At 47.0% G+C, this 17,881-nt stretch overlaps 2 protein-coding genes across 3 annotated transcripts in view; one reads left to right on the top strand and one right to left on the bottom strand.

Moving 5' to 3' along the window:
- Window positions 1-3,483, top strand: part of LOC126541677 (solute carrier family 23 member 1-like) — a 71,984-nt gene extending 68,501 nt beyond the window's left edge. Inside the window, exons 9-11 of the mRNA XM_050188547.2 lie at window positions 1,097-1,370; window positions 2,091-2,186; window positions 2,753-3,483. Of these exons, the coding sequence (XP_050044504.1) occupies window positions 1,097-1,370; window positions 2,091-2,186; window positions 2,753-2,952 (570 nt within the window). The 3' untranslated portion in view covers window positions 2,953-3,483. The remainder of the gene's footprint in view (window positions 1-1,096; window positions 1,371-2,090; window positions 2,187-2,752) is intronic.
- Window positions 3,484-12,699: 9,216 nt separating this feature from the next.
- LOC126541678 (piggyBac transposable element-derived protein 3-like) lies at window positions 12,700-15,118 on the bottom strand. Of its 2 annotated transcripts, XM_050188549.3 has the most exons (3): window positions 14,911-15,118; window positions 14,493-14,632; window positions 12,700-14,430 (listed from the first exon to the last, which is right to left on the bottom strand). In XM_050188549.3, the coding sequence occupies exons 1-3, from the start codon at window positions 14,939-14,941 to the stop codon at window positions 12,796-12,798; spliced, it is 1,806 nt and encodes a 601-aa protein (XP_050044506.3). In that variant the 5' UTR covers window positions 14,942-15,118; the 3' UTR covers window positions 12,700-12,795. The 2 variants fall into 2 exon arrangements, with proteins under 2 accessions (XP_050044506.3, XP_072142359.1); XM_072286258.1 differs by having other exon boundaries at window positions 14,493-15,118.
- Window positions 15,119-17,881: the final 2,763 nt, after the last annotated feature.

Here is a 17,881-nt window from a genome sequence, read left to right as displayed (position 1 = left end):
CGCAGTGATATATGAACTGTGAAAACAGTGGTAGCCATACCTCATATGGACAAAGTTTACCGCAATCTGCGTAAGGCAGGTAGAAAAGCTGGCGTCGGTGGGGTGTTTGCACATGTGCGATTATCGGGGCTGTGCAAAAAGCTCATTGGAGAAAAAGAAAGAAACTCGTTCCTGCCCAATCAAGCACAGAAATCCCTAACTATGGCATGCATGGAGCGGAAAGTTAATCGATTCATCTGACCTGTGGCAAGATATCTATTGGGCAGACAGGCTGATGGCCTTAATACGAGGCTTACGGAACACAGCCATCACTGCACAGCTAAAGATTTGGCACACTTGGCATTTCACTGTAGAGATTGCGGCTGCTCACCCGCGCTCACAAAAACAAAGGTTGTGCGCAGGGAACGTAACAAACTAAGCACCAGAAATCGACAAGTGGAAGGACACGTGTATCAGCTGCTCCTCAGAATCATTTTCAGAAAAAGCACGCCGCTATACTTCGGCATTTGATTCCATATTGAGCGCACACAGTGGTGGTCATCTTCGTCTATTTGTTAATGTTTTGCTCTTGTATTCCTCGCCATGCTGCTGTCCGACAACACGTGCGCTTACCGAAACGCTTACTAAAAAAAAGCGCGTCTTTGAGCAACAAAACAATAATGCATGTAGTTCAACGCCTGCGTATGTCGTCATCTTTCATCTTTGTGTGAACGCCTTTTTCCTAGTGCGCTGCTTCACCGAAATAAGGCACTAAAGGCCGCGTTCGGTAATTCTGGCGCCGGTCTCACAATCCAGTGGTTGTCATTTTCCCGGAGCAGGTGTATCATTCTAGGCAGTCGTGTAAGCGCTATACGTTAGCAAACCTCATTGTGTCTTAGCAAGGTAATCAACGAAAATGTAATGAGAAGTATAATATGGCTTGCTGCAGCACGCACTACAGCCGCTCTGAGTGAGCTGATGGCTCACGAAGACCGCAGATAAGAGATAGGTATTAGCGAAATATAAGCACCTCAATTCTCTTATTGACCCTGCAAGGAGCGCAAACATGTCGCAAGGCGATGCCGGCGCGTAACCTGCAGGGTGCGGTCAAACGCAGGTGGCTAGTCGGCGGGTGATCCAATACGGAGCGGGCATCATGCTCGTGCTGGGCATGGTCGGCAAGGTGGGCGCCCTGTTCGCCGCCATACCGGAGCCCATCATGGGCGGCATCTTCATCGTCATGTTCAGCGTCGTCTCGGCCGTGGGTCTGAGCAGCCTGCAGTTCGTGGACCTCAACTCGTCCCGAAACCTGTTCGTGCTGGGCGCATCTCTGTTCCTCGGCCTGTGCGTGCCGGACTGGGTGCGCCGACACCCGACGTCTATCGCCACGGGTAAGTGCGAACAAGCAGCGCGCGGCCGGCGACCGCCGAAATCTCTAGAAGCTGATTTTCAGGTCATTAACTGACTTTTTCAGCACAGCCTTAAACTTATTTGCAGTCGATTGCACTGAAAATTACGAATTGCAGAAAGTTTCACATAAGGAAATATTGTCACCCGCCTGCCCTTTGCAATATTCACCCGAATACTACCAAGGGGCGCATGTCGATGTCACCGAAAGGCAGACTTGTCCGGGGATGTAACACAAGACCTAATCCGGTGCATTCTCTTTACCATATTAGCGAACCAGGCGGCTAAAGTAGACGGCGGAGTGGCCTTAATTAGTTGCGAAATCACCGTACTATAACGTAATATCGCAGATGTATGCATTTGCCGTCCATTTCGAAGTCCGCAAGCAACTCTCGGGATGAGCAACGATTCTAACCGCGTGGTCGCCCTGAGAGCACTGAACGACGAATGGTCAAATACAATTATATATATATTACGCTTTGGTGAGTCTAAACACACGTGCAGATGCTGCACTCGATTCTCCTGTCGTGTTCTTTTGCCTCCTGATCCGGCGTGACTCTCTGCAGTAAATGTCGCGCGTGTTTACGGAAATGCTGCAAGCATGCCGTTTTAGGCGCGCACGAAACAAAGCTGGGGTTGGTGTCGCCTGTTTGCTGGCACCTCACTCGTAGAAGGCGGAGCCCGCAGTCGGACTTTTATTACAGGAAGCGAAGAAGTGGACCAGGTGATCCGCGTACTCCTCAGCACAAGCATGTTTGTCGGCGGCTTCGTGGGCATCTTCCTGGACAACACGGTGCCTGGTGAGTTCTATACAGAAGCGATACTATAGAAACTATATAGACATGCATTTATGAAACTACCATTACTCTTGTTACAGAGTAGAATAAAATTACGAGGTTTAACGGTTTAATGTCCCAAAGCAACACTGAGGGGTCCCGGTGAGCGGTCCCGGAGGGGGAGGGGGGGGGGGGACGAATTAATTTCGGCCCCTGGAATCCTTTAACGGGCATATGAATTTACGCGTCCGAATGTGGTCACCGTGGCCGGTAAACAAACCTGTGACCTTGAGCTCAGCAGCAGAAGGCCATGTATAGTCACTGTGCCACAGGTCCCTCCCACTCTTGTCAGCCCGAAAACGAGCGAGACAACAATGCAAGCCACTTATGGTATCCTGGAAATGCCAGTGTAAGGACTTCGCTGAATAACTTTTTAACTATAGTTCATTTCTGCGCTATTCTGCGAACTAGAATACCTGCCAGGTGCATGCGAAGGTCGACGCGACAGTGTTATCCGAATGAGCCGCGTCTGCACTCGAGACACGCCACGAGTTTTTGCAAGTTCGCTCACCATACACTTCGTTCTGCAGGCACGGCGGAGGAACGCGGTCTCCATGGCTGGCGCGAGCACGAGTGCGGCGGTGAGGACGCCGGCGACGCCAGCAGGCCGGGAGAGTCCGTCACCGTCAAGGAGTGCTACGATCCTCCGGGTTCCAGCTTCATCGCCAACAGGATCCCCTTCTCTCGGTACCTGCCGTTCAGCCCCAACTTCCGGGGGTTCGGCCGGTAGCCCGTGACCGAGCACTGTTTATAGTGACTCACCTGCGAGTTGGTGACGGCGCAGTCGATCGAGACCGAGAAACCAAGTGATGGGCGCAAGCACCTGCTCCTCCGCAGCATCCTCACGTTCCCTCTACGGAGATCGACGTGCCGTTATGTGATATACCGTGACGACAACGAAATGTCGGGGCCGTGGACCTGGTTGTCCCCATCGAGACGCATCACCTGATCTCGCTCCTGGAACGCTACCGCGAACGGTGTAGAATACGAGTAGACCTCGGACATTCATTCTTTATACGGACCTCCTTTCATGTGCGACGCAAAGCTCGTGTGAGTGTAGAAAATGTGTGGCTCCGCCCACAGGACAAATTACGTGTGGGATACGCCTTCTTGTGCAGGGCGTGTTTGAGTGTATGTGTCTGTGAATATGTTGTGCGTAGGTGTGAATCATTTTGTGACGTTAGAGACAGCGTTATTTGCTGGATTAGGAACATTTAAAAAAATAAATATGAGCGACTTTGTGAAAGCCGCTTGTTACGGAGTGCTGCTGCACAGTATTGTGATGTTGTGTATAATATAATTGAATTGAAGCCACTGTATATGCTGGATATGAAAAAAAAATTACAGTTCCCACGCACTGTGGGAGCCCGTGTCATGCGAAGCATTTGACAGGAGCCTAGCTATTCAGCATCGTTTTGGGATCAGCAGTCAGCATGACGACGTTGTAGACAATCGTATGACGGCTATGGAATTATTTCTACGCCGGCCGTTCGATGCGAGCCTATGACATGGCGATTGTTGGAATCTACATAAGTAGTGGACGAGCGTAAGCGAGAACACGGATTGTGACGTGATGAGCGACTGCGTGTTATGCATTCGCACGTACATATGACTGTTTACGTGGTGTATGTTAAGACGACGATGGCCTTTGTACTTTGGCGAAGAAAATTTAAAATTTGGTTAACTTGGGCGAGCATGAAGTCTGCAACGTCGCTAAGTTTTTATGTAGTGTAAGCTGCGACGAGAACAGTATTGGACAAAGTGGGCTGGTCCCGACGATAGCGCGGTCTAACACGGCGCCTCAAAGCGCGAGCTGTCACAAAGACGACGACAAATTTGCACGGGTCGCACGTGCCGAGTGATCCAAAGAGCTGGCTGGCTTTGGAACGAGAGAAGCGTGCGTGCCATCGTGGCCTAATCTAGTACACAACACTTTCTATGAAATTTTCCCGTACTGAGAGTACAGTCTGCATTCCTAATCACCATCAGCATGCCTAAGCTGCGTACGCGTTTTCCTCAAGCTGCCTAGGCCAAGGAGCATAATTTCGTCATAAGGTATTTCCGTGTTTGTCACCTCGGAAATACCTTATGCATAGCAGCACCCATAGCAGCAGCACCTGAGCGTAGGAGCATCCGGCTGCTATGCTCGACGACAGCGGTTCGGTTCCCACATCGGTCACACATTATTGTTCTTAAAGTGAGTCGAGAGAGGAACCTACCTACCGCATATTGCCAAGCATTATGCAGATAATGTGTCGCATTAATATAATGATGGTCGTCGGCTGTGGACGTCATACTTTACATTTTCCGAGATTGCGTTCGTTATATGCCTGAATGCAGTGTGATGAGCAACCTTCTTTTGGTTACCCGCCGTGGTTGCTCAGTGGCTATGGTGTTAGACTGCTGAGCACGAGGTCGCGGGATCGAATCCCGGCCACGGCGGCCGCATTTCTACGGAGGCGAAATGCGAAAACACCCGTGTACTTAGATTTAGGTGCACGTTAAAGAACCCCAGGTGGTCGAAATTTCCGGAGTCCTCCACTACGGCGTGCCTCATAATCAGAAAGTGGTTTTGGCACGTAAAACCCCATAATTTAATTTTTTTCTTTTGGTTCTTCCGGTTTAACATCTGTATATGCAGCGGGCTCAAGTGCACGCGCACGCGTTATCACTGCCACTGACCCTTCAAATCTCGGAAGCGGCTTCGCGCACATATGGAGCAAAATCTAGTCTGGCTCTTCATATGTACCAACATGTTTAGCGCGGACGAAGCACCACCAAGAAAACAGGCACGGCAGAGAACCTCATATTCTTGCACATAAGCTTAGCGGCACAATATCAAATAAAAAAAGTATGCATGATGGAAACTTTAAGAATGTGCTCCTTTTATTCGTGTCATCCGCGGCGGAAGTGAGAGCTTTAGACGTGGATCTGAGCTATCGAGACAAACTTTGTCGGTAAATTTGGCGGGGTTCCGCTGCGCCAACTTAAGCTCGCACGCCAGCGAGCGAGGCGTGTTAGCTGCAACCCTTACAGGCATGGGCACTGGTGTAGATTGAACACCATCATTGGCAGGTCGTACGGACGCTTCGTTAAGGTCGTTATCGGTTTTGGTGCAATGCCGTTCCCCGCCAATAAACGATGTCTACCTTGCCGATTGCTCTGTGGCGTATACATTAATTAGACTGATATCAGCGTCTATAGCTGTTCGCTAGGCCTTTGACGAAACAGTATGGCATCAGACAGGGGAGAATCTGTGATTAAGAGCTGCCCACACATGCAGGCTCGAGCGTCAGAGCGGGTCTCGTCACTTCCACTCCAATGCCAGATTAGATAAGGGCCACTCGATCGCCGTGCACTATAGACGACACAATGTATACCGCTGCAAGCAAGCGCGTTCCTCGTAACAACGCTCTCTGTAAGGCCTGGTGGCCACCTCACATTGAGCAAGAGCTGCTTGAGATATCGCATAATGTAGTATTTAGGTAGTATGGTGAAGAGCGCAAGCTAACCTGCTGTCAAACTGGCACATCTGCATCCATGTGTACAAGTCGCTTTATCGCCCTGTTGACTTCTAAAAAAGCGTTGCAGGCAGTCGCGCGGATACCCGTGGTCAGTAAATTGAAATGCTTCGATGACGTACCTTTACATGACCTATAGTCCCCATATCATAAGAAGCCAACAAACAAAGACACCGAGACAACACAAGGAAAATTGCTTGTACTTACTAATTGAAATAAAGAAATTATAAATTGATGAAATTCAAAGAGGATGAAAAAACTTGCCGCAGGTCCCACGTCTCCGCATTACGCGTGCGATGCATGCTCTACCAGTTGAGCTACCGCTGGCGCCGTCTTCCCATCCACTTTCTGGAGTATTTATGTTTTACTACTAGAACTAACCCTGGGAGTGTTAACCAGCGCACCACTCAGAAACCTTGGCGGCGGATGTGGAAGATCCATTGTGCCACAGGCATCACGAGTACGTGATCTTTCTGGGTAAAGGGCAACTGCATGGCCAATAAACCCATACGTGCTACCTGAAGGCATCAATGATGTTACCGGATTCGAGACCCTCGTTATGTAATAAACGAGAAGAAAGAGGGTTAACCGAGGGGCCCGTTTTTTATTAATCATGTCATAAGAAGCCAACAAAGACACCAAGGACAACACAGGGTAAATTACTTATACTAGTTACTACTTGAAATAAATTATAAATTAATGGAATTCAAAGTGGATGCAAACAATTAACTTGCCGCACGCGGGGAACAATCCCACGTCTTCGCATTACGCGTGCAATGCTCTACCAATTGAGCTACCGCGGCCAACACTCCCACGGTTAGTTCTAGTAGTAACACATAAGTACCACAGAAAGTGAATGGGAAGACGGCGCCGCGCGGTAGCTAAATTGGTAGAGCATCGCACGCGTAATGCGAAGACGTGGGATTGTTCCACACCTGTGGCAAGTCGCTTGTTTTTTTCATCCACTCTGAATTCCATTAATTTATAATTTCATTATTTCAATTATTAAGTACAAGTAATTTCCCTTGTGTTGTTCTCGGCATCTTTGTTTGCTGGCTTATATGATTAATAAAAATCGGGCCCCTTGGTTAGCCCTTTTTCTTCCCATGTAACCCGCGATATATGGCGGCGTCGACTGCTCGAATTGCATTCTAAAAGAGCGCACTATAGCAATCAAACCAGCAAGGCCTGGAGTTGACAGAAAATTTTCTTCCGATAAGCTGGCGAAGCTAAACGCTCGCTGCAAATGCAATTCACAGACGTGCATCATTGCACTGCCGTTTCAGTCGGTGTACAGTGAGGACCAGCTTCCGAATCAGGACGTTTCATTTTTGTGCAACGTGTGATCCGCTACGCAGCGAGATAAGTCGGCAAGGTATGTGTGCGCCCACTCTATCAGCTGCCAGGCGTGTACAACATGTAGCCGCGCACCGCTTTAGGGGATCATGCACGCCGTGGTAAAACGTTGCATTGGTTGGAATAAAGACATGCAACAGGTGGCAAGGTGCAGTAGACATGCAAGTTACATTGTTATTAATATGCGGTTTCAAAACACGTGTACAACGTACAGAGAGTGAAGTAAGGGAAGAAGCAGGATGGCAAGCGCTATCGAAAGGATCAATGAGTGGAGGAGTGTTCTGTACCACAACGGCGTTCGCCTGCGAGTTACGGCTTTGCGTGTCCTGTGTGCGATACCTACAGTGTGCAATTATGCGTGCGGCAACGTGTAGTATATTGACCAATGGATACTATTGTCACTGGATAGTTCGCCAGCAACTCCGATAAAGACGCGACCTAATAAAGATGACGACGCAGTGCCTGCTTCAACGTCAATGGCCCCAGCGGTTGTACGCGCCGAGTAGTTCGTATCCTTTCAGCCAGTCGTCCACGTCAACACTAACAGTTCCGCAAAACGTCCCAGGGTCACAAGGCTACGCCAAGACGACCGATGGTGTGGCGGTCGTCTGAGAAGGAACAGGCGGAGCTGCTGGTGGATATGTTGGCATGGTCCGTGGTCGTACGGACAGACCACTGCGGAGTTGCCCCCCACATCCACCAGAAATGTAACCAAGAAGCGGCGGAATATACTCCTTTGTACAAGAACGTCACGAATGTACAAGAACGTCACGAGAGACAGTGTGGGGAACTCGCGCTCGATTCTAAGCGCTGCTTGATTGCCTTTCTTTGGTCTCATCTTTGTCGGTAATGCTGATTAACTGTCCCGTGACAATATGCACTCAGTGCGCATACGCATGCTATTTCCATCGTCTCCACAGATCACAGAGTGTCATGCAATCACTAGATGGAACTGTGGCGCTAGTGTCTACGGGAGCTGCAAGCAGAGTGCAGCATGGGAACGAGGGTTTGCTAGCATATGGATTTGCCTGAACTTCGTACTTCTGGCTTCCCGATTTTGAAAAACTGACCATCTTCAACAAAGTCATCATCATCAGCCTCTTTTTATGTCCACTGCGGGACAAAGGCCTGTCCCTACAATCTTCAATCTGCGATCCAATTATCCCTTGCGCTAGCCGATTCCAACTTGCGCCTGCAGATTTCCTACTTTCAGCACCACCCCCCCCCCCTAGTTTCTTGCCGTCCTCGACTGCATTTCCTTTCGCTTATCACAGATTCTGTAACCCTAATGGTCCACCGGTTATCTAACCTACGCATTACATGGCCCGCCCAGCTCCAGTTTTTTGTCTTAATGTCGATTCGAATATCGGCTATCCCCGTTTGCTCTCTGATCCACACCGCTCTCTTCCCGTCTCTTAACATTACGCCCACCTAACATTCTTCGTTCAATCGCTCTTTGCGTGGTCCTTAACTTGTTTTCGAGCTTCTTTGTCAATCTCGAAGTTCTTTATTAAAAAATTAATGGGTTTTACGTGCGAAAATTACGATTTGATTATGAGGCAGGCCATAGCGGGAGACTCCGAAAATTTTGACCCCCTGGGGTTCTTTAACGTGCACCTAAATCTAAGTATACTTAGATATGCGAAAACACCCGTGAATACACGGGTGTTTTCGCATTTCGCCCGTGTCGGAATGCGGCCGCCGTGGCCTGGATTCGGTTCCGCGACCTCGTGCTTAGCAGTCCGACACCATAGCTATATGTCCAAGTTTCTGCCCCGTATGTTAGCACCGGTAGAATGCATTGATTGTACACCTTTCTTTTCAATGGTAGTGGTAAAGCTTCCAGTCAGGAACGGATAATTTCTGCCAAATGCACTCCAACCCATTTCTATTATTCAATAAGTTTCCTTCTGATCATCAGGATCCCCTGTGAGTAACAGGTAAACGCACTCCTGTACACACTCTAGTGGCTGACTGGCGATCCTGAATTTTTGTTCCATTGCCAGGATATTGAACACCGTCTTTGTCTTCTGCATATTAATATTCAACCCCGCTCTTACACTTCCTCAAATGTTTGAGGACCTTACAGGTCCTCAATCATTTGTTGTAATCATTCAAGAAAGTACTGCGTTATAAATAATGAAATGGATGTTACTAAAGTAGTCCGACGGTAGGACTCGAACGCAGGACCTACAGCACATGTGCACAAGCCCGATAGCTAAACCATTACAACAGGGGCGCATTTTGTATTCATTTCCTACGCCACGGACGCCAGGAAAAGCGGAACTGCTGTCATTATATGCGTGTTCGCAGAGTCTTATTGCCGTCTGCGTTTAAAAAAAGTACCGATTGCTTTGAAATTTAGGCTAATGAAGTCATATAAACCGTAATAAACGAAGCCACAAGAACGTCTGAAGCGAGAAGCACGAAGATTAGACTAATCCATGCACTAAGCATTAATTATTCCTATGATGGCTGAACGATCGCAGCGCCAGAGTTCCCTCTTGTATTTATAGTAGGAAACTATGCCCGAGACAGCTAAACAGCAGAAATAAGTCCCGAACGCAAGCACATAAGAGGGTAGCTAAACAGCGCAAGTGAAACATGTGGCCGTATACAGTCGTGCAGTAACACCGTCCATTTCCTGGTGGCTCCGAGAAAAACGCAAGCAGGAGGCCTGTTGCAAACGCAAGGTGCTAGAAGGACGTCATAGCTATTTATAACGGGCTTTTAAACCCCTCTAGAGTATTCATGTTGACAGATAGTCGGTTGCGAATGCAATTCGCTCTGAACGCTTGACTGCAGTCTGATTGAATTGCCTGCCGAGTCAAAACTGAAGAACCGAGAGGAAGCACGCAAGTCACTGACAGCGTTCGCAGCTACCAGCCAGCCATACTGAGCCAGTTCGGCGTTTCCGTTAGGTGCACGAACCTGCCAGTGCGGCGCGAATTTCCTGTGGCCGCCGCATGGTGCATGGTAGCAATCACCCGTTATCACAAAGTGGTCACTCGCGAAGTCGATTTGTTATAGGCCTTGGCAGTGCCCGCGACTTTCTTTAATGTTAGGAGCGAGGGAACGGCAGTGCATTGCGAGACCAATTCTCGCAAGGACGCAAAGCCACGTTTAGGATTCGACTTATCTATAGTATACGGGTAAAACAACGTTGCAAGAGTATTTAGGCACCTCTTGTGCAGCGACGCGGCGTCAGAGAAACCTAGTCTTCTAGTCTGTGTCATTTCTCGTCTAGTTTACAAGGGAAATAAATTTCGTCCATTCCATACCTTCTGGGATGAAGATTCGCTTTTGCTACTTTATTCGGATGATTGTTAGCACAAGGTCAAAAGTATCTCCTTCACGTAAAACCATAGTGACGTACCACCATAACTGTTTGAAATAGCGACAAAGATGATGACGGTGCAGAAAAGGTTACACGTTATGCCATGGAAAACTTTACATAGGTCATTTCATCGCTCAACTTTGCGATAGTTCTTGCTCGAAGAGCCAGTCCTATAGCTCGTGTCACATTGGCACATAATGTCATGGGCTTGAGAAAGACTCGCTTGCAAGATGCTGCCGGTTACCTTGCGTTCGTGAAATTCGCGGCGCAACACCCCTTGACACACACACAGGCATTGGTGCACAGCTGTCGCATCCCTCGAGCGCATTGTCCTGGATCATGTAGGCGTGCATGTGAAAATACTCCGCAGCAGTCGACGTGTTCCTTCGAGGCCATCGCTTAAACGAGCGCCGCAAGTCGGCGGCATTCCCATGCGTCTCTTCTCTATTCGGCTGACCGCTTTACAGGTGTTGACGGCTCCGAGGAGCAGTATCGTTGGCATCGCATAACGTTGGTGACAACTACACAGTACGTATAGTACGTCATTCCATGGTTTCAAGAATATCTCGCGCACACGCTAAACTTGCGGAATGTCTTCTGCAAATTTTCTTCCATGTAAGTTCGCGGCTCTTGCCCGTTTTCACACTCACGCGAGTCCGTTCACCAGGCACTTCCTCAGCCGCGTTCTTCCGCGACTCCGCTCAACGGTCGACGCCCTCGCCTCGCGCCGCCTCTTCGACAAGCCTCATCAGGTCGGAGGTCCTCCTGTGCATTTCGTCAAAGGTGAGCACCTGATTCACCGTGACAAGGGCCAGCTGCTGCTTCACTTTCCTCAGGCTATTCTGTATGGCCCAAGTCGCCGCTGCGACCAGCTCTTCACGCGGCACTCGTCCACGGGAGTCCTGCAGCAGCGAACAGGGCTCCTCTGCAGACTGAGACGAAGCTTCGGCGTCCTGTTCGCTAGCCATGTCCCGGCTTGCTGACAGCTACTGTACAAGTGCGGCACCTTCCGGCTTACAGGAATGAAGTCAAGCCCAGCCACGTGCGCCCCTTTTTTTTTTCTGCATTTATACTCCCGCGATGACAGCCATGACAGCCATGACAGTGCTGTGCCCGAGACCTAAGAAAAGCTTCCTCCTGTTTAGCTTTTTTAGTCCATGACGTGTTATCGCTAGCTTTACGTGCTTCATACCATGTGCTTTTCTTCCCATTAAAATGTGCTACTGGGGAAAAATCGCATCACCCGATAGCTTGTAATTCACTGCTGAGTGGGTCCCATGATCAATATTACTGAACGAAAAAAAAAAAAGGAAACGGTTGACAAAATCAGATCTGCGTAAAATCCCAAGACGCTACTTGGAGTAATCCTTTCTTGAATCGTAGGTATCTTTGTCACTACGGTAAAGTCAAGTCAAGAACATCAGCATTTTCTTAAGCGGCAGTATTTCACTTCCCGCCATGCGTCTAGTCTGCTTTATCTTCTGGTTAATCGTAATTTTACAGTTAAAATGTTCAGGTTTCTCGGGATCTGTATACGTATGGTGTCAGGAAAGATGAAGATAGAGTGTGACCCGCCATAGTTGCTTATAGTGGCTATGGTGTTGGGCTGCTAAGCATGAGGTCAAGGGATCGAATCCCGGCCACGGTGGCCGCATTTTGATTCAGGCTAAATGCAAAAACACCCGTGTACTTAGATTTACGGTCACGTTAAGGAACCCCTGGTGGTCCAAATCATTCTGGAGTCCCCCATTACGGCGTGCCTCATAATCAAATCTTCGTTTTGGCACGTAAAACGACATTATTTAATTTTTAAGATGAAGCGTGCTTGAAATATTAAAAGACAGGAATAAAGATATGGTAATCAACTTTCCCAAAACCAACATATGCAACTTTCCGTTGACGAGGTGCACGAGAACCACAATCTAAAAATGGTTTATTGATTGATTGATTGATTGATTGATTGATTGATTGATTGATTGATTGATTGATTGATTCGAAATTTTGGTAGCCTACTAGGTGATAAAGTTTGACCATGTGGACTTGCATTGGCGTTCACCAACCCATCGGAAAGCGGCCGTTGCAGGTTAGTATATCCCTTTGCGACACGCATTAGGATATAGTCATCAGAAAATTTTGAAACTGCCTGTGTGCACTCTTGATGAACAATATTTCAGTAAAAAACCATAAACAAGCCGGTACCTTAGGTACTTAATAAATTAGGTCGCGTCCTCATATGTACACACTGTGACTCAATACAACTAAGTCAGCAAAAGTCAACCGAAGGCTTTATTGCATGAAAATATTGCAGGTAGAGCGATAAAAAATTCCTCTTTGGTCATCAGCTGATCAGCCTTCTTGCTTACTTGGTGTGATATTCATAAAAACAGTCATTAGTGGCGGACAGGCACAAGAACACTTCGCACTTCCTGCACCGAACTCGTGATTTGGAATTGCATCCAGGCTTCCGGCAACGCTGTGGGAATCGTGCATCCACGTGCTGAGGCCAGTGCGCTTTACCATCCAAACGAACAGTGTTTGTAAGGAGGGGTCCACTATTATGAGGTGCTTTTGATACCCTCTGTAAGCTTTCCGCACTTGGTCGCCCTCGCTTCTTCTCCAAAGGTTTCTCGGAAACAAGCAGGCTCATGGCAGTATCGGTTTGAAACTGTAGCATGTCCATCGTGTTCTTTCGGACAAGGCCTTCAGCAGAAGCATCTCTTAAATACTGCAACCATGAGTTTGCAAGCGCAAATGAGGTGAGGTGTGAAATTACCCTTACAGGCCATTTTTTTGTCTTTGCTCTGATGTGATAGAGCGACATGATAAAATCCAACTTATCAACCCCACCCATGTGGCGATTATACTCTAGTATAGCCTGTGGGCATTCTACCTCGATGCGCTCCTTTTTCGAGGAGCTCCACCTGCTCACAGCCCTAGCTTCACCAGTGGAAACCTGTGTTGAGGCCACCGTGACCAGATTGTTGTCCTTCCATCGCACAAGGGCAACGTCTCCTTCCTCTGTCACCTTGACATCGGTGCTCCCACGCTCCTCCTTTCGCATTTCTTTTTCGCCCTTCAGCTTACAACCCAGCAGCCTGTTGCACCTGATCGTACCCGTGGCAAGGATTCCAATACCTTTTAGCTCCCTCAGAAGCAGCACGGACGTGAAGTAATTGTCAAAGAACAATTTCAGGTTGCGGTGCTGTGGGAATGACTCCACAAGTCTCATTACCACACAGCCCCCTAGACCAAGGTAGGAGAACTCCCGGTCTACTCCTGTGCCTTTGCCCTGATAGAGTTCAAAATCATGCGCCAGACCATCGGTGCTGCATCGCACAAAGATCTTCACACCAACAGGGTTTGGCTTACTTTTCACCACCTGTTTTGCTGGGACCCTTCCTGTAAATGCCACCATCTGCTCATCAATGCAGTTATGTTCAAGCTCTTCAAGCTGAAGGCACCGGGACCTAATGACATCGAGGAGCGGCCTCACCTTCCAGAACTTGTCCACACTGGATGCATCCCTTGGCTCATTCTGGTCAGTTATGTGCAATGCGCTTCGCAATTTAAAAAATCTGTTTACCGCCATTGCATCTGCAATTGCAGAAATTCGGGTACCGCTTTGCCAATACATGCGGACACGTGGGAATTTCAGGACACCCATGTAAATGAGAATTCCAAAAAACACTTTCATCTCTTGCACGGAGCACGAAAGTTCGTTTCCTGTGTTCTGCAAGGCATAAATATTTGTGTACTTCGTGAAGTCCTCGAACACTTCATCGGTGAAATACTTCATGAAATACTTTAGCGGTTCTTCTGGCGTTGATCCGCCAAGCGGGTGGTAGGTGCAGCGCGTGTCCACTGGATCGAAAGGTTTGGAGAGCCACTTGACATGCTTCACTTTTTTCGCAGGCATCTCATCACTGTCACTGAGATCACCCTCGTCGTCTGCAGGATGCATTTTAGGGTCATGCTCCTCATTCGATGCAGTTACCTGCAAACGTAAAGGCAAAATGATGCAACTGCTAACAAGAAATTTCGCTATTTGCCACTTACCGCTTGAGCTGCCTGTACATCGGCGACTTCATCGTCAGAAAGATCGGCGTCTGACACATCTCCATTCATGATGGCGTCAAAAAGCTGGTCTACTGACGAGTTCGGAGTCTTGCGTCTTGTTCTCGCATGAGTCTGGATGCCTATAAAAGGAAAAAAAGGCTCAGTAAAGCAGAAAAGCGACATTCGCCGCAGTTACAGCAGGATGAACCGGCGGCCGCCTAAACGGTGCATTTGTGACACGTTGTGTACAAATAGACACGCCATCGTAAACATGACCACCGTTTCCTAACCAGTAGTACAATAAAAAATAATTCCGTATTATTCTTATCTATAGCACTTAGTTATCAGGTCCACAGCTTTAGTTCCAGCTTAATCAACGTTTTAAATAGGCAGAAAAGATAAAGCCAAGAGCACCTACTTGACGCGCCGTAGAACGTCGAGGCGTCCATCTTGTTTTCTTGTTTTGGTAATGCATTTGGCGCGGCAATCACGAGATGGCAGCACCGTCCGGTAGAGCGGTAAATTCGAATGCGGCTCCAATGGCCCAAGTGTTGATGACGACGATAGAAGCTCGCAAAAAAGCTCGTGAAAATCGCGTGTACAATTGTACACGCCGTGTCGCAAAGGGATAAGCATTGGACCGGCGGCCTCACTAGAACACATTACAACCCGCCATGGTGACTTAGCGGCTATGGTGTTGCGCTGCTAAGCGCGAGGTTGCGGTATCAAATCCCGGCCGCGGCGGCCGCTTTGCGGTGGGGGCGAAATGTAAAAACGTCATTACGCAATTAGAGCAAGATATTGCGTTCCACACAGACTCCGAGAGCAGCGGCTTCAGCGAATGCATTTCGGAGGCCATTACAAGCAATATTGTACTGGACGTGGATTACGTAATGTGCATCGCTGAGAAATTGTCGCTCTTGAAACCAGCGTTCAGCGGCACAAAGAAACGTACGCGATAACGACGATGATAAGCCATGAAACATGGTACATGCCCACAATAGGGAACGCGCCGGGAATAAGGCTGCTGGTTGAAAACAACCTCGATGTCGCCACGACAACGTGCCACGTATAGATTAGATTATGGGGTTTTACGTGCCAAAACCACTTTCTGATTATGAGGCACGCCGTAGTGGAGGACTCCGGAAATTTTGACCACCTGGGGTTCTTTAACGTGCACCTAAATCTAAGTACACGGGTGTTTTCGCATTTTGCCCCCATCTAAATGCGGCCGCCGTGGCCGGGATTCGATCCTGTGACCTCGTACTCAGCAGCCCAACACCATAGCCACTGAGCAACCACGGCGGGTTCGCGCCACGTATAGTTTTACACAGTAGCTCACAGTATTCACTCGTGCTAATGTGTAGTAGTGCTACAAACGAATAGCGAAAATAAAATCGCTCAAATTTTGTAGGCGGCACTGCGTCCTTTCGCTCGTGACATTCAGTTGTAATTTTTTTTTTTTTTTTTGCTTTTGGAGTTTATTTGATAAAGTTTCCCGGCGGGAATTTCAACTTTATTTCGCAATTTCCCCTAATTTCTCCTAATTTCTTCACAGAGGAAAAAATGTCACGGAGTAAGAAAAGAAAAAGAAAATGCGAGGGCAAGGAGCAGAAAGCCGCACAACAGCAGCTTGACGGGATTCGAGCCCCTTGCTTTGGCAATAAGAAATAGAAAACTGAATTACACAGGTACAAAGCATATCGACATCTTTACATATGCAAACTTACATATTTAAGAAATACATTTGGCCGCACATATTAAAGGCCCTTCATGCACTATCAATAAACAAATGTAGACACGCGTTCAGATTAATGTTTAAACAAGCACTTATTGTGGAATATTGACATCATCTCGCGGTACATAAAAAATACGGAACAAAAGGAAAAATAGAGGTTTGAAACCTGGTTACCAGAAGTGCAAATATTATAATTTTCTTAAAATTGACTATTATTTATTAAATTGGCTTTCAGTGTCTTTTCTGTAGTAGTGTTCAGCTCAGTATGAGGAGTACTTGACAAGTTTAATATTCCACGTACTTGTTATTGCAATTGCTTCAAACCGTAATTAGTCCTTGAGAAAGGGAACATCCACTGGTATCGGTTTCTGAATTCGTGCGACACTTCCGTTGATTCAGTTAGGTGCACAAATTTCTGAAACCCACATTATTGGACCAAAAAATTTTTTTTCTTTTACTTTTCAAGACTAGGTTATATTCATAAATCTGCCCAATAGGCAACACATTATGAACACGAAATATTTCGAGCTATGCGCATCAAATGGAGCGTTAATAATGTTTCGGACGGCTTTCTTTAGTAGCGTTTTTAGATTTTGAATGTTTGTTTACAATGCCGGACCCCACACTAGGTTTAAAATGGTGAACATGTGAAAGGAAGAGACTGTTATGTAATAAGAGCTTTATTTTAGAAAGCAGCATGTGGTCGTAATCGTAATAATTATACTACTTGTTGTCGCTAGGCTCGACTTAATGCATTCTATGTGTGCATCCCAAATGAAATGTTTGTTAAAAATCACTCCTAACATTTTTACATTATCAACTAATTCTATCATTTCTGTGCCGAGATAAAGAGCAGTGTTGCAGTTTGCGTGCTCTTGCGCTGGCATAAACAGTACAGCCTTATTTCTATGCGTCTAAATCGCTAACGAATTTAAATTACTCCTCTTTTGTCGGTCCCGACGTGGGAGCGGCCCGCGACGTGCTAATACGTGTTCTGCAGGACTGTAAAATAAAAGTTACTCAATCAATCAATCAATCAATCAATCTTTTAATAGGTTTAAAGTCGTGTTTGCCAAAGCTATAAGATGCACGATGTCAAATGATCGAAACCAAAAGGCTAATATCATCCGCGTGGACTATGAACTGTGCATGTTTACTAATATTTGTGATATCGTTTACATAATGATTAAATAAAATATGTCCAAGTAGACTTCCCTGCAATGTAAAAAATTGTTCCGTAAAAAACAAATTTTCTGGCAGCTGCCTTACCAGAAAATTTCTGTGAAGCTCTGTTCTCTATTTTTCCTTTTTCTGTTATTTAACAAGTTCTTCCTGTTTTACATTAAGAGAAATTGTGTTTAAAGAGAACACAATCTGTTTTGTATTACAGGAAAAGTTCTCTTTTCTGTTTAAAATTTTTCTCTTATATTAATAATATTTTCAGTTTTATTTTACAGAAAGTGTATGCGTTAAACAATTATCCATTTTGAGGCACAGAAAAAGTTGTTTTCTGTTTATATTCTTCTGTTTCTTTACGTTTTTTTTTCTATTCCACTGTACAGAAGTGTGACGCGTAAAGACAATTTTCTATCATTGATGAATAACGGACGAAACAGAAATGTCGCTGAAGCCAACGCTTTGAAAGCGCATT

The sequence above is a fragment of the Dermacentor andersoni genome, chromosome 2 (assembly GCF_023375885.2).
Source record: "Dermacentor andersoni chromosome 2, qqDerAnde1_hic_scaffold, whole genome shotgun sequence".
NCBI lineage: Eukaryota > Metazoa > Arthropoda > Arachnida > Ixodida > Ixodidae > Dermacentor > Dermacentor andersoni.
This window is presented reverse-complemented; position numbering and strand designations above follow the sequence as displayed.

Coding starts and splice junctions, on each gene's coding strand:
- LOC126541678 (XM_072286258.1), bottom strand. CDS start 14,675: ATGTCGCTTTTCTGCTTTACTGAGCCTTTTTTTCCTTTTATAGGCATC. Junction 14,431..14,492: donor ATGTACAGGCAGCTCAAGCG/GTAAGTGGCAAA, acceptor TTACGTTTGCAG/GTAACTGCATCGAATGAGGA.